At 36.8% G+C, this 15,967-nt stretch overlaps 1 protein-coding gene across 1 annotated transcript in view; it reads right to left on the bottom strand.

Annotated features, from left to right (window-relative positions):
- Mettl3 (methyltransferase like 3) overlaps window positions 1-15,967 on the bottom strand; it is a 28,343-nt gene continuing 12,376 nt past the window's right edge. The window contains exons 8-12 of the mRNA XM_083112994.1: window positions 10,966-11,135; window positions 7,674-7,818; window positions 6,798-6,945; window positions 3,607-3,785; window positions 1-1,674 (exon numbers count right to left, since the gene is read on the bottom strand). Of these exons, the coding sequence (XP_082969120.1) occupies window positions 1,563-1,674; window positions 3,607-3,785; window positions 6,798-6,945; window positions 7,674-7,818; window positions 10,966-11,135 (754 nt within the window). The 3' untranslated portion in view covers window positions 1-1,562. The remainder of the gene's footprint in view (window positions 1,675-3,606; window positions 3,786-6,797; window positions 6,946-7,673; window positions 7,819-10,965; window positions 11,136-15,967) is intronic.

Below are 15,967 nucleotides of genomic sequence, written 5' to 3'. Positions count from 1 at the left end.
TATGTTTTTTTTTTAAAAAAAAATAGCAGAGGTATGCATAACTAAATGTGAAACAAAATTCTGTAATGTTCATTTTTCATGTTTTTGAAAGGTGTGAGGTACATTTCCCTACCATCTTTTGTCATGAAATCAACTGCAAAATGTGAAATAACAGAATTTAGAGTTTAGTGACACTTTCTGAAGTCAGAATTATGCTGCGAGTTATCCAATTCACAGAAAATTTGATAATTCTGCTGTAAATATGTGAAAAGCAAAAATGGACTCCCTTGTACAGGAATAAATGTAATACTCTCATAACTATATGAATGTCCTATTAGAAGCTAAATGTTTATTTTGTGTAATAAGTATAGTTTTGAAATCAAATTTAGGATTTTATTCATTATTTTAACACCAAAATGTCATTTTATATACTGGTTTTGATCCTGAAATGTGCCTAGTTTTCATACCGAAATCTTGATTTTTTTTTTTCCACCATAAATAGGTGGCTCTAAAAATGTGCAAAAATATGATGCATAGTGCTGAAACCAAAATACCAAATCTAAAATTCTTGACTTTTTCTTAACATTTATCTAATCGCCCCCCCCCCCCCCCTACTTACAGTTGGAAATTAAGGAAATAGATATTTTTATTCAATGAAAAACCCCTACCACAAGGCTGGTTATCATGAAAACAGGCTGTACTTTAACAAGAGATTTAGAGTGGCTTTAATTATTAATACTTCAGACTTCATCCTGGATGAGGAATGGCCACATTACTTTATTTAATATTTTTACAAAACTTCACGGATACAAAAATGTAATTCTTAAACAAAGAACAAATTTTAACCACAACTCAATACAATTTTAGATTTCCAAATATTCATCTTTATCAAATCCCAATACTGAAAAAAAGAGCATAATTTCTTGACCTATCTGTTGATTTCTTGACTTTTTCGTAGACACGCTGTGAAACAATTGCAAGTAATGCTGAAACAATGTCATGGGGGACAGAATAATCTGTGGTATGTATTTTTTGGTTCATTTGCATTATACACACCGGAGTTCAAAGACCATTTTGTGTTCAATCTGCATACTCGAGCGACTTGTTTTCATTTTCTAAACATGAGCAACGCATTGTTTGAACTGTGCATCATTCCCATGGACCGAGAATGTTGCATGCAAGTTCTTCCAGCCTTCGGTCAATCAGGACAATCAACAGCATTGGTTGATCTAGTGTTTTACAAGATCTTTGCATAAAACCCACGAGGAAATGGGTGCCAAAAAGTGATTATTGAATTTCATTACCCTTATGCAATGTTTCATAATGTATGAATTTAGTATTCTCGTGCCATTTGTTGTCAGATAAAGAAAAGGATAAAATTATTTCAAGTTCCAAGGTCAATTCTCAAAATATAATGAAGTCACAGCAGTTCGTTCATTTGTTGAATCATTCACACATACAACAGAATGTGTTGTAATCAACCGACACTGTCCTGGATAAAAGTAAACCCTTTCAGGAGTCCAGCAAGCAACAAATGGGTTGTTTGCGCCTTCAAATATCAACAATACCATTCTTGACAACTCTCAAGTCTTTGGTGGGGCCATGCAGTTTCCATCTGGGTACCTCTTCTTGAATGCCTTGATGAGCTCCTGGTCGATTAACCTCACACCATCCAACTGATTCCCTAATGTTATCCTGCAATAAAGACACATTCACTTAGAACCAGTATACCTTCAATGCAATATTATAAGCAAGGTGAGGAGAAAAAAACTAATTTATAGAGGCATGCAAAATTAGTTTTTTAACGAAAACACGAAATAACATGCTGTAATGTTCATTATTCAGGTTCCTGAAAAGTGTGAGGTGCATTTTCCTACCCTGTTTTGTCACAAAATAATGCGAAATATACTCTTAATCATGAAATTTACCGTTTATATACAGACACGAAGTCTGAAGTATCCTGTGAGTTGTGCAATCCACGGAAAATTGATTAATTCTGCTGTAAATATTTGAGAAGTAAAAATGGACCCCTTCACACAGGAATAAACTTAATATACTCTGGTAACTACATAAATGTGCTATTAGAAGGGATAAGTTTATTTTGTGTAATAAGTGCAGTTTTTAAATCAAATTTAGGATTATATTCACATCTTTAAAACCAAAATGTCATTTCAAAAAGCACTTTTGTTGATGTGATTATTCACTGCTATAGCACCGAAATTTTATTTTATTTAAAGCTTTTGAACCCAAAATCAACTCTGTTTTTGTACCGAATTTTTGCTTTATTTACAAAAAATATGTGCCTCTACTAATTCAGGAGCCATTTTTGGGGGGAGGGGGGGGGGGCAAATATGATCTAAGAAAGCCATGAATCCATTTAAGAAAAGCTATGAAATGTCATCTTAAAACATTGACTTTATTAATTAATACAAAATTGGATTAAAAGTAATTAATTCTTGTGCCATAGTGGCTTTCCTACATAAGGCTCAACTGGTAGCAGCATGAGTAACTATAACTATGCAATACATTCATATATATGGCACTCTCTGCCGTTTCTGCAGATTTAAAAATTCGGCTACCAACAGTGAAAAATGTATAATGGCATGTTTATTATTCTGATACAAAAACACACACTGTACTCGTAATTTAAAAAAAAAATGTAATCCAAGCACCCAGTGGAAATTGTTACATAGGGAGAGTACGGTTTGCACCACTGGGGAACTGCATCCTATCTATTCTTGTCAAGTTTTTTGGTACGAACTATATTTTCGATCTGGACCTGGCACTTCCATTTCCACCATCTTTTTTTCCTATGTCTCAAGATGCAGCTTGTGATCACGATCATTTGAAGTTTTTTGCAGTGTTGCACTTTCTCAGTAAAAGTTTCATTTTTGTATTTGACACTTCCCAATTAATACAAACACATTTTTTCTGCTCCTTTTATTAACTAGCATTGGACAGCATTTCAAAAACAAGGGAAAATTATATGCACCTCTGATTTGCTATAGAATTTCTTGTGCAAATTTCACAGTCTTCAACTGACTCTAAACCTGTGTAAGTCATGAACCCTCATTTACTAATTTCTAATATAAAAAATGTGCATGGGGTACATTAGTAAATACAATATATTGTTCATAAAGAGAGCTTTCAGACTGAAGGAACATATGTCACTTGGAAACAAAAACGCAACCTTTCCTACTGAAAGGAAAGGACAAGCTTCACGTGCCACTTGTAACTTGAATGTCGCTCAAACTGGGCTGTTTTCTCAATATTGTACATTGTGTAACATGTCTGGTGGTTGCACATGCACAGCGAATGTTTACAGACTGGAGGTGCCCATGTCCCTTGTCACTTCAATGTGGAACCCCCCCTCCTCTCATTTTTCCCTTTTGTCTGACAACTTCCTTACTGTACCATTGCAAGCTCTAATATATTAACCCTGTAGGCACCTATTTCATTTTCTAACCAACCCCACTTTCATTCTATTATAAAGGACATTAATTGCTATTGTTGTGGAAAGATTTAAGTTTTATTCAATAATAATAAAGCACATGGCAAGGACATAATTATTTGTGAAAACAGCACAGATTCCAGTACAATTTAAAGAAATTATTTAAAACCTCTTACCAATTAGGCTGAACGTTATGTGGTCTTCCAAAGAGTTCTATTTTCCTTGTCCCGGGAGACAGCCTTTCTATGATTCCATAAATCTCATCGGGTTTGTGACTAGTGGCCCTTACTTCGGCTACAATCACATCACAGTCCAGGCCCCGGTTGAGATTGCTCGGGTTGCCTTTCATGCCTACCTGTAATAATAAAAATCATGCACCAATCAGTTAATATAGGAACACGTACGGGAATTGGAACCAAAATCAAGCCACAAATTTCACCTTCTAGGTGCTTTGTGTGGACAGATTTATTTGTGCTCTATTGGTTTATCAGTAAAATCAGTATCTGTACTTCCATAAAGAACCTGTAATTAAATGCAAAAATTCTGCACTTTTGTTATTTTTTAAGTGTATATCAAGCAGCCAATGTAAAGTATCGGTAGGGACATTGAATTTTCGTGATTCACGAAATGTGAAAAAAAGATGCAATTTTGAAGATTCTGCACGTAACTACACCCCCAATGATGAAATATTCATGAGTTTTATTCGCCAAGTAATGCGAAATGTGTGCTTTTCCACGAAATAACTGTGAAATATCATCAAATTAAGTAGAAAACATGCAAAAACCGGCAATCAAGGTTGTGCATGCAAACTGTCGATTTGTAACGAAACGTTTGCCTAAAGTTTCCTACCAGTTGCAGCTGAAGAACGTTTTATCTTCGATCACATCAGGAAGATGCTGCAAATTGGGATTTCCCATGCACATATTCTCAGTTCGAAAACTTCGCTCCCTGTCAAGCTGGATTCCTTTCTTCCCCAGAATGTCTACTCAACTTCCAGTTTCATCGAACTTACTAGCTCTAGCAGCGATAAAATTAGTCTGTTCCCGCACATCACTCTGTCTGTCTCACTCTCGCTCGGAGGATGAATCACACACCCGATAGTCCAAAACGTAAACAAACCTTGGAACTTGCAGTTCCACGCAGGTCTCCCTTATCACACAACGCAAGGACAACGTTGCATTCTGACGTCACCAGAGAATACTTTTACTGTTAGGCTAAATGCCTAAGTTGTTAGGTTTAGTTCTCTTAGCATAATAGCATAAATAGTACATTTACAGTGTATTTATGCTAAAAGAAGCTATCCTAACAACGTAGGCATTTCTCGTCAGACGTCAGAACGCAAGGTTGTCCACACGTTGTGCGAAAAGAGACACCCATCCCACGCCTTTTTTATTATTATTATTATTATTATAGGTCAGAAGCTGAGCAGACAGCACCTGCAAACTGGCGTCGCTGGGGCGGTTCACTTTCCCTCTGAAAACGAAGTAGGGTTTTACCTTTTGTATTGGAAGTCTACGTGAACAACTTTCTTATGAATCACAAATATTTCTACAACTCACAGGTGAATGTGGAAGAGTGAGTAAAAATATATATATATATGCACAGCGAGACTTAGAACTGTGGTTAAGTGAAATTCTTCTTTTTTGTTTCAGTGCAATCACCAGTGGCGGCGATTCAGGGGGAGGGGGGTCTCCACTTTCTTTGCCCCTGCACTATGGCCTCTAAATACTAAGCCTTGTCTAGCAAGAAAAGTAAACTATCCTTGCCTCACCCAATCGACGCTACTGGCAATTATACTTGAAATCTAATCATGTACTTGTGTATGTGTACAGTATATAAAAATGAAGTAGTTTATCAATTTATAGCTCTTTTGTATGTTGTTTCCTCTCATGATGAAAAAGTGTGTGCCATTTTTTTTTCCACCGCTGGTATATATCGCTGATCTAACATTTTATTTACCGCTCTCCTCAGTTTTTATTTACCATAAATTTGTCTCCCTAAGTATCGGTATCAGCAAATACCAGTGGTATCGATTCAAATCTAATTACCAATACTAGCCGATACCTTCCAGTCTGGACATCTCGTGGGGTCTGCAAAAATGCCATGGACAGGGTGTCAAGAAAGTCGAGAAATTATACTTGTGGTCAAGAATTTTTGCTATCATAATGATTCATTGATTTAGATTATTTAACTTCACTTTTTGCCTCATTGGCTAATCGCGGAGATGATGATGAATGGTGGTAAAATAAGATGGATGAAGGGACAATCATAGATCTATAAGATTATACTGGCTATGTGTCCAGATGGCAGAGCCTTGCTAGTCTGCCAAATGAAATCCAGGGTCCATTAATAGATAAAGCAAGTCTAATTATATTGTTAATTACAGCTTCAGTTTTCATATTAACTGGCCTTTTGTTAGGGGGTTTTCATGAAATAAGTATTTATGTACTTGGTTGCTAATTTCCAACTTTACCTAAGTAGGGGTCGGTAAATAAAGGTTGATAAAAACAAAAAAAGGGTAAAAAAAAGTCAGAATTTTGTATTTTTTATTTTCGTAGACATCCTGGTGGAACAGGTTCACAGAGGCCAGTTATCCTCAATGATGAAAAATGGACCAACATTGTGTGGCAAACGTAAATTTTATAATTATGTGAGACCTGTTTTAATTTTGCAATGACCTCTTACGTAATTATTTCAATATTTTGAGTGGGGCTGTGTCGATACCACTTTGAACAGATACGGATGCTTGAAAATTGTAACAATCAAAAGTTGTTCAAAATATTGATTATTAATTTTAGTAGGTGAGTATTCTACTCCAATTAAAAGCATGAGTTTTGCTTTAAAATATAAAAAAATTATTTGCGTGGTAGCTCAGTGGTAAGGCATCTGACTACCATGTGAGAGACCCGTGTTTGAACCCCAGCAGGGAAGAACTGGGATTTTTCCACCTGTTCAAGCGGCTCCGGCACCCACCCAGCATTGTATAAAGTGGGTACCTGGGGGGAACCATCCAGGGGAATGGTGCTGATCACATCACCCGCACCTTTGGCTGTGATCAAGAAAGTGTGTGGCCCTACCTCCACCCTCTACCCCCTATACACCATCATGGCATGGTGCAAAGCACTCCGAGCACTTTACTTTTTTTGATCAGAATATAAAAATGCCTGACAATCACAGACACTTCTTGCTTGAAAAGACCCCAATGATTTAAAATTACATTGTTACAACTCAGAAATGTTGATGAATGTACCTTAAAAAATGTTAACAAGCAAGAACTGTTGATTTACAGTGCAAGCCAAATCCTTCAACTGTAATAGGAAACTAACAGCATTCCAGTAAAATGTCAATAATAAAAAATGGAACATACCAAGCAATGTTCTTTTCCATGGTTCAACCAGTGTCCTGTTCTTCCTGTTCGAATGATTCGCTGCAGTTGGTTCGTTTTGACCCAAATTATTTCATCCACTCGATCATAGCCCCAAAGCTTCAGACATTCTCTACCTAATTCCATAGCCCTGTTATAAAATAGATCATAAGTCACAGTGTAATATAATGTCTCAGGCTAATTCATATATTTTTTTAAAAAAATATGTGCAATTGAAAATAAACAAATTGTAACAGGAATTCAGGATATTGAATTCAATGCTAGATCTGTGATGTAAGATCTGACCTAATTCTACAAGTGAGAAATCATTTGTTTGTCCTTTATCTACAGTTTAAAGTGGGATCCGAACCACTATGTGCCTCCACTGGGTATCAAACCAAAGACCCCTTGATTAAAAGGCAACGATGTTTCCACTATGCCATCAGGAAAGGCAGAAGTGAGAAATCGTACTGTATTAAATTGTAATCACAGTTGCTACTTTATATCTCAACGCATGTACTTTTCACTCCAGTACAAACTTCAATAGCAGGCAATTAGAAAAAAACACTGGATTTTTAAATTAGAAATATTAAGAGTGATAAATATGTAAATAGTAACAAAAAAAAAAGGTTTGCCTCTGTAAGTAGTGAGAGAGTAACATTTGTACTGCAGAATATTTTTTACGAGTAACAAAAATAGAAGGCACACAGCTGCTCATACTAAATAGTACATTTTTCTTGAAGGATTTAAAATGTATGAAAAAGTTATCATAAAATGTGATTAAAAATGCACATGTAATTTGTGAATCTCGATGACAACGGATAAAAAATATCCTAATATTCTTCAAGAAAGTACAAGTGATTATGTGGTAAAACACACCTTCCTGTAACCCAGAGAAAGATGAGCCCTTCATCCTGAAGGGCAGGAATCCCAAGCTGCCTCATCTCATCATCCGACATTGTCCCGTACGGGAGTTCCATGTGAATATCCCACGGTGGGTCAGCCATGATGACAGCGAATTTCCCTGAAATTAAAACAACAAAAGTGTACAAGAAGGCTCCACTCATTCTCAGTCACGTTGTGACAAGCACGATTATCTCATGTTCAGTCAATGGAATGATCTTCCTTGGCAGAGTCTGTTCAAAAGTAACCAGCAAATACAATGGAATGTGCTGTTCATTCATATGTCCCTCCCTCTCCTCAAAATTTAGTAAACTAAATACTGTATTTACGCATGTATAGTGTGCGTGCGTGTATAATGCGCACTCTGGTTTTGGATGGGTATAAGTGACAAAAAATTATATCTCATATATAATGCGCAGTACAATCCAGTCTCAAGAAATGGCTTTCTTAGTTGTAGGTTGTAAATCTGTTGCTATGCTGATCAAGAGTGAATGACGTCGTACCTATTCAATTGCTCATTCCTTCTTTTTCAAAGTATATACTTTTTCTTTCCGTGACTAATGTAACATTTATACAAGGCACATTCAGGACCTTCCAAATAGCAGTTGGCCTCACAAGATTTCTTCCATTAAGGAATTCACACACTCCATGTATGTCATATTATTTAGCCAGTAATACATTTTAATTTTTATTATCATTTTCCTTATGTTTTCTTTCATCCAAAGTACCATAAAAATCAGGACGTTTCTTCATTTTTTGATGAACTTATTTCACCCGCATTAGTGTCATTATCTCGTATGGAATAATGTTGCCATATTCAGAAACTGCAGGATTCAAGCTTTACAACGATACATAACATGATTGGGTTCCGTAAACATGAAAAATCAATGCAAGTGTCCCAAAATCATGGAATGACCCTGTACGGTTTCATGTTGGCTGTCTGAATTATTCTGTGCATAATACGCACCACAGTTTTTGGGGGCTAAAATTTTGGAAAAAAGTGCGCATTATACATGAGTAAATACGGTACTCGATTACAGATTTTTTATGGACTGGCAAATCTATTGGGTGCTACAGTACCGTCTGCTCAATTGCCGAGTGATTGAAGTTTCTGGGTTGATTGATTGATTTATTTTACTTCACTCTTCTGCCACTTTTAGCTAATCATGAAAATGAAGATGAGTGATATGATAAAATTTAATGAAGGGTCACCCATGTCCAGGCTGGGATTCGAACTTGGGACCTCTGGCATCTGTGTTAACCACTCTGATACATAGGCCAGCAAAGTTCCTGGGTTCAAATCCAAAACTGGATATGGGTGTTATTAGTAGTTATGAAGTTTTATACTGCCTAAAATAACCTATTTTGTTTGTTAGAACCTATTTTAGGTTTATGCACCTAAACCAAGCCATTTTTTAGGTTTTTATATATTTTTAAAGGTTTTACAGGATTTTTATGTCACATGGAGGCATTTGCTTTGTTTGGTCACGAAAAAATTCAATAACGAACATGTTTGAAATGTGCTCTCTGTAGATTTCCCTTCCTCCAAGTCCATGCTGATTTTTCAAAGCTCTAAACGAAGCAAAATGTCTGGTGCCACTGTTACCTGTACAACTCAAAGTGGTCTGATCTGTTGTCTAGTTCACTTTCGCGTCACTTGCACACACGTCTTGCAAACAAACATTTCAGCATTGAAGTTTGCACCACTGACTATGTTTTTGTTGAAAGATTATGTTCAGTATATACGATAATCGCCATGGACAAAATTGCGGAGTTTGACTGTGGAGAACATGGATAAAGATTCTTGCCTAACTATACAGCGTAGAGTAGATTTCAATAGCAAATTTCCAATGGTAAGTTCTGCCATCGCCATAGGTTAGGCAACACACATAACGTTATGCAAGATAGTATTTCAGGATATGGGTGTCCCATTTTCATTGCCGGTGACTATACCTAATCAGCATTTTTCAAGAACATTGACCTATTTTAAGTTGTTTTTTAACCTACTTCAGGATTTTTCGAGCCTAACTTATGATTTTTAGAACCTATTTTAGGACTTTTAGAGCCTATTTTAGGACTTTTAGAACCTATTTTAGGAGTTTTAGAGCCTATTTTAGGAGTTTTAGAGCCTATTTTAGGACTTTTAGAGCCTATTTTAGGACTTTTAGAGCCTATTTTAGGAGTTTTAGAGCCTATTTAGGACTTTTAGAGCCTATTTTAGGACTTTTAGAGCCTATTTTAGGACTTTTAGAGCCTATTTTAGGACTTCTGGAACCTAAAAGCACACTTTTTAGAACCTAAAAATCTGAGGTATAGTTATTAGTGTGTGTTCCTTCATCGATAGAATCATCTTCCTGATTAGCCAAAAAAAAAGCGGCAGAAAAGGAATATTAATACCAAAATACAAAATATGATACACTACCAATTAAACAGTCCTATGAGCATTTTAAAGGTATGTGTACAGGAACCATGAATTAAATAAATAAGTACCATATTTACGCGTGTATAATGCGCAGTGGCGTGCCCAGGATTTTCGAAAGAGAGGGGTTACGTGTACATTTTTTAAGAAGTCGGTCCTCATTTTGCCATATTTCCCTGCCTTTGAAGTTCTTTTCTTCAAAGATTGGTTTTGTTGGTGTAGCAGAACATTACCTTACAAAGTGAAATATTGTGGGGCATGACCTTTCGACTTTTATATGCAGTTTTGCTCATTTTCTCTTTACTTTTTTCTAAAAAAACTTCAAAACATATACTTTTTTCATGTCTAACGTAACATCTATAGGAGGCGCATTCAGGACCTTCAAGTTAGCAGTTAGCAGCAAAAAATTTCTTCCATTAAGGCATTACACACTCCAAATATGTCATATTATTTGGCCAGTAATACATTTTAATTATTATTTTCTTTTTCCTTATCTTTTCGTTCATCCAAAGTGCCATAAAAATCAGAATGTTCCTTCATTTTGTGATGAATTCATTTCAACCGCATTGAACATTAGTGTCGCCATCTTGAATGGAAAACTGTTGCCATATTCAGAAACTACAGAATCTAAGCTTTACAATGATAGGGTTCCGTAAACACACTGTTTCATGTTGGCTTTCCGAATTATTCCATGCATAATACGCAACACAGTTTTTGGTGACAAAAATTTTGAAAAAAAGTGCGCATTATACATGAGTAAATACGGTAATCTATTAAATTTGAAACAACACCTGACAATAAATACTCATAATAGTGCATGCCACTAAATGTACATGCCACATTACTCACCCAAAACAGTCATGTCAAGATACCGAAGATCACACTGTATCCACTGAGGAGGACACAAGATGGTCATGTCACGCGGAGGTCTCACCAACCTGCTGGCTTCTACACTTTCTACCTTCAGAGCATCCTTTGGTAGAGGAACTGTAGGCCCGTCAACTTCATAATGTACATACCTGTGGCGTACAAAGATAAATTCCTGTATCTATCAGTGGTTATCAAGACTTTTAAGATTGTCTGTCTCAGAAATAATTTTTAAAAAATGTTAATCGTTAAGAATGCTAATAGTCTAAATTTTGAAGAAAAAAGATTTGTTTAGAATTCAACCATTTTTTCTTATTTCATATTTCATACAACCGTAAATGCTTACAAAGAATACCCAGGCTAGGATCGAACCTGGAACTTCTGTGGCAAGACCTTCAATTGACCAAAGTACACAGCCACCAAGATGGCTACGAATCTACATGTAGGCTGCATTTTTGGTTGTCCCAGGAATTGCAATGCTTTTGTGGTGTTGTGAACCATATCGGAATTCTCATGCTCTAATTTTTCACGTACAATATCTACGTTGTTATTTCAAGTCCACTTTATGCACAGATAGGCTGATCGGGACTAGACCTACAGCTTAAAGTGGGATCCGAACCACTATAGGCATCCACCAGGCATCGAACCCGGGACCTCTTGGTATCTCACAATATCTACATGGGAGACTGCCACATGAGATATCCGGCTTCGATTCACAGGGTGGCTGATAAGGTGGTTTCATTTAAATCACTTTTGCTGAAAGTACATTATCTCATAATCATTGAATGGTGTCTATTAGGCTCTAAGAAAGGGAACAAAATATATGTACTGATGGGGTGATGCTCATACGAAAGGAAATATAATATGTATTGAATTTGAATTGAATTGAAAAGTCTTTTTATTTACTACAGAGCGAGATTCAGCGTTGGGCTGCTCTACCACCTAACTCTGGTGATTAAAAGTTACAATACATATATTTATAATGCTGAAATCAAATATATAACATAACATGAATGAATTTGACATAAATGAAAAATAATAAAATTATAAGAGAATACAATGACAGATACATTACCACACACACACACACACACGCGTGCACACACACACGTGTACATACACAATTTCCAAATCGATACTAAAATAGCTTGCACACAGGTTGAAATATCCGTTGTATCAGATAAGTGTTTGCAAAATACATGGTTTTACTTTACTTGATTCCTGTTGCTTAGCCGTACGAGCTAATGCTCAATTGTTGTCTTTGCAATAAAAACAATACGACTTGTTCTTTGAAGTTTTTGGGTGTTGTAGCAAAATAAACATAATCGGGAAGAGCATTCCAAACCTTTGCAGACCAGAGGGAGAATGAGCCTTCGAAACTGACAGCAGAGTGGTGGGGAATGTCTATTTTTTGCCGACCTCTAGTATTGTATGGATGTATGGAATTTCTAAATGTCAGTTTCTCGTGGAGATAGATAGGTGTTTGCAATTTTAATACCTTATATATTGTAGAACACTGATGCAGAACACGTCGCCTAGACATGTTAAGGATTTTGTATGTATTGAGCAAGGGTAGGATGTGCTGATTTCTCCTGATCGAGAGAACGTAACGAATGCAAGAATTCTGTATTTTTTGTATTCTGTTTGATATTTTACGTTGTAAATTCGTGCCGTACACCACATCACAGTAATCAAAAATAGGATATATTAGAGTTTCGATGAGATATAATTTCATTTCTCTAGTGAAAAAGTCTCTCTTCCCGTAGAGTGATCTCATTATTGTTAGTGCTTTTGTGCATTGCGCTGAGATATGCGCTGACCAGGAAAAAATTGGATCGAATGTAAGGCCTAGGTTTTTAACCGTTGATGCATAAATTATGTTTTGGTTTTTAATTTTGATGTTAATTGTATCATAATTTACTTTTTCAAGATAAAAGTTAGAGCCTAAAATTGTATATATGCATTTATTCTGGTTAATTGCAAGCCCATTTGCAGTGAGCCACTTGTTAAGGGCATGTAAATAATTGTTTAGATTATCTATCTTGTTTAACAAATCCGATGGTGATGATGATATCATCAACTGCGTATCATCCGCGTAACAATGTATATTACAATGGCTGATGGTCTTTGATATATCAGCGACGTATAAGGTGTATAAAAGGGGGGCCAGAATGGATCCTTGCGGGACTCCTCCATTTAATGTTATCGGTGATGATCCGGTGTCGGCAGGATAAAAAACTCTCTGTCTTCTTTCGTGTAGATAAGATTGGAACCAGTTTATTACAGGCTTCGCAAAACTGTAGTATTTTATTTTTGCTAGGAGAAGGTTATGATTGACAAGATCGAAAGCTTTAGAAAGGTCTAATAATACTAGTATAGTTAGTTTTTTATTGTTAATCGAACGTAAAATATTGTCTGTGACAGATAACAATGCCGTGGTTGTACTATGAGAAGTACGGAAACCTGATTGAGAATCAGGTAGGATTTTATATTTTGCAATGTACTCTTTTAATTGTATAGATACTATCTTTTCTGTGACTTTTGAAAATATTGATAGAACGCTGATTGGTTTTAAATCGCTTAGAGAGGTTAACGTCTGCTTTTTGGGGAGCGGAATAACTCGAGCTTCTTTCCATGCATTTGGAAATTGGTCGGTTTTCAGAGAAAAATTTATAGTATGTGTGAGTGCTGGAAGTATGAAGGGAAGGGCCTGTTTAAGCATTTTGCACGTAATGTTGTCCACTCCTGCAGCATTTGATCGAATGCTGTACACTGCCTTTTCAACCTCAGAATCTTGAACCTGGCGAAAGGATAATTCTTTTGCATCGTTTCGAAAGCAGTTCTCTAAGAAATACTTGCACTCCTTTGCAATAATGGCGTTGTCTCGAGGAACACTGTCGTAGACATTTGCAAAATGTTTAATAATTTCAGAGGGACTGCTCAGGTGAGGCAGAAGTTCTCCCGCATTCTGTTTGCTACCGATGCCGATTGTTTTCAGGCTATTCCACATATTCTTTGAATTTCTCTTATTGTTATTTACAATAAAAGAAAAATAAGCTTTTTTCTCTTGCCTCATAACAGAGGTGGTAAAATTTCTTAATCTTTTATATTCGTCCCAATGTAAAATTAATTTGCTTCGTTTGTATCACCATCCCTCAGTTTCATAAGCAGCTTAAGATTATCCGTTAGCCACGGCGCTGGCTTTTTCGTCACCCTAACCGTTCGTAATGGGGCGTGAACGTTAAACAGGTCTACGAGATTTTTCTCAAGAAATTCTACTTTAGAATCGATGTTTCCAAGTTTAAACATTTCATTCCAATTGATATTTACAGCATCTAGACAAAAATTTTCATATTCAAATTTCTTAAAATCTCGGTACGTAACGTACTTGGCTTTATCCCTGGGTTTTGCGCAATGCAGTGACACGCTCGTCAAGCAGTGGTCTGAAGTTCCGATTGGACTCGCGATTTCGAAAGAAGATACATTGTTGGGGTTGTCAACAATTATTAAATCTAACAATGTTTCAGAAGATTCTGTTATTCTAGTGGGTTTATCAATCAATTGAGTTAAACTATACGATTTTATAATATCTTTAAGAAACAGGGTCTCCGCTTTATGTGTGCTGAGCATGTCGCAATAATTAAAATCGCCTAGCATAAGGTAAGTGTCTACACTGGCATAGTTATCTGAAATAATTTCTTCTATGATGGCGAGATTTTTATAGGGTACATTCGGTGGACGGTAAAATGCACAAATACCAAGTTTTAAGTCATTTACACTAACTATCATGCTAATATATTCAATATCATTGGCTTCGGATGGTCGAAAGTCTACGAATTTTACTGCCAGCGCCGAGCGGATAAATATGGCAATGCCCCTGCCTTCTTTCTTGTTTCTGTCGTTACGGAAAACCGAGTAACCGGGGATGTTGATTTCGTTCATCCCGTCTGCGCTACAGAGCCAAGTTTCCGTTATTATTACGATATCGTAAGAACGTTGGCGTACCACGAACCTCAGTTCGTCTATCTTCGGGATTAAAGAACGAACGTTCGTGTGTGCTATGCTGAGGTCGGATAAATTTGGCAACCTCTGCATCCGAACCAGGGTGTTGTGGGTCTTTGACCGAGTAACGGGGGTTGAGACTGTTTGATGGTCAGGTGGGTAGGGGTGGCTCTCTCTCATGACGTTTTCACCCATTCTTGAAAGAAAAAGGCGCTACTGTTTCTCCTTCCCTCCCCTCTCTCTGTGGCCGATCGGAATACATAGCTGTGGGGACATTCTTTGATCGAAAAAGCGAACAATATATCAAGGCAAGCACTTACCTGACTTACATGAAAATTTTTAAGACACACGTCTAGGTTATTTCTTCTCTTCATCGGGTGGAGACGAGTACACAAACGACACACAATCACACACACTATTGATTGAGACGAAGGCACAAACACATAATATTTTAATGGCAAAATAGAGACATTCGCGTATTACGGCTTGATTGTTTTACAGGTTTGATAGTTGTCTACACGATGTGACATAGTGTTTCGTGTTACCTTTCCTGATCACTATTTTCCCATCTTCCGTGTACACCTGTTTGAGACCGAACTTCTCGATGGCCTTCCTGAGAAGCTGCAGCCGTGCACTGCAGAGATCTTCTCTTATGGATATTCCAGAGTTTTTTAATTTTCTTTTGTTCCTGAAAACTAGCGACCTTGCCCTGTAATTTGTAAATTTCACGATGATGCCTCTGTGCGACCCGGGAGCCTTCGGTCCTACCCTGTGCGTGCGGCACAAATCACCGTTGCTTACGTGAACCCCTAAATGCTCCTCAAAAAGAGACAGGGCGATGTTGTCGGTACTTTCCCGTTCGGTCTCTGGAATTCCGAAGATACGTATGCTATTACTGTACACACACTTCAATTTATCTTGATTTAAAATTCAATAATTTTTGTAGGCAAAAATAGCGAACATTTGTGTAGAATAATATACA

This window comes from Lepisma saccharinum, chromosome 27 (assembly GCF_977018435.1).
Source record: "Lepisma saccharinum chromosome 27, izLepSacc3.1, whole genome shotgun sequence".
In the NCBI taxonomy this organism is placed as follows: domain Eukaryota; kingdom Metazoa; phylum Arthropoda; class Insecta; order Zygentoma; family Lepismatidae; genus Lepisma; species Lepisma saccharinum.
The sequence above is the reverse complement of the archived record's forward strand: the minus strand, read 5'-3'. Positions and strand labels throughout refer to the sequence as shown.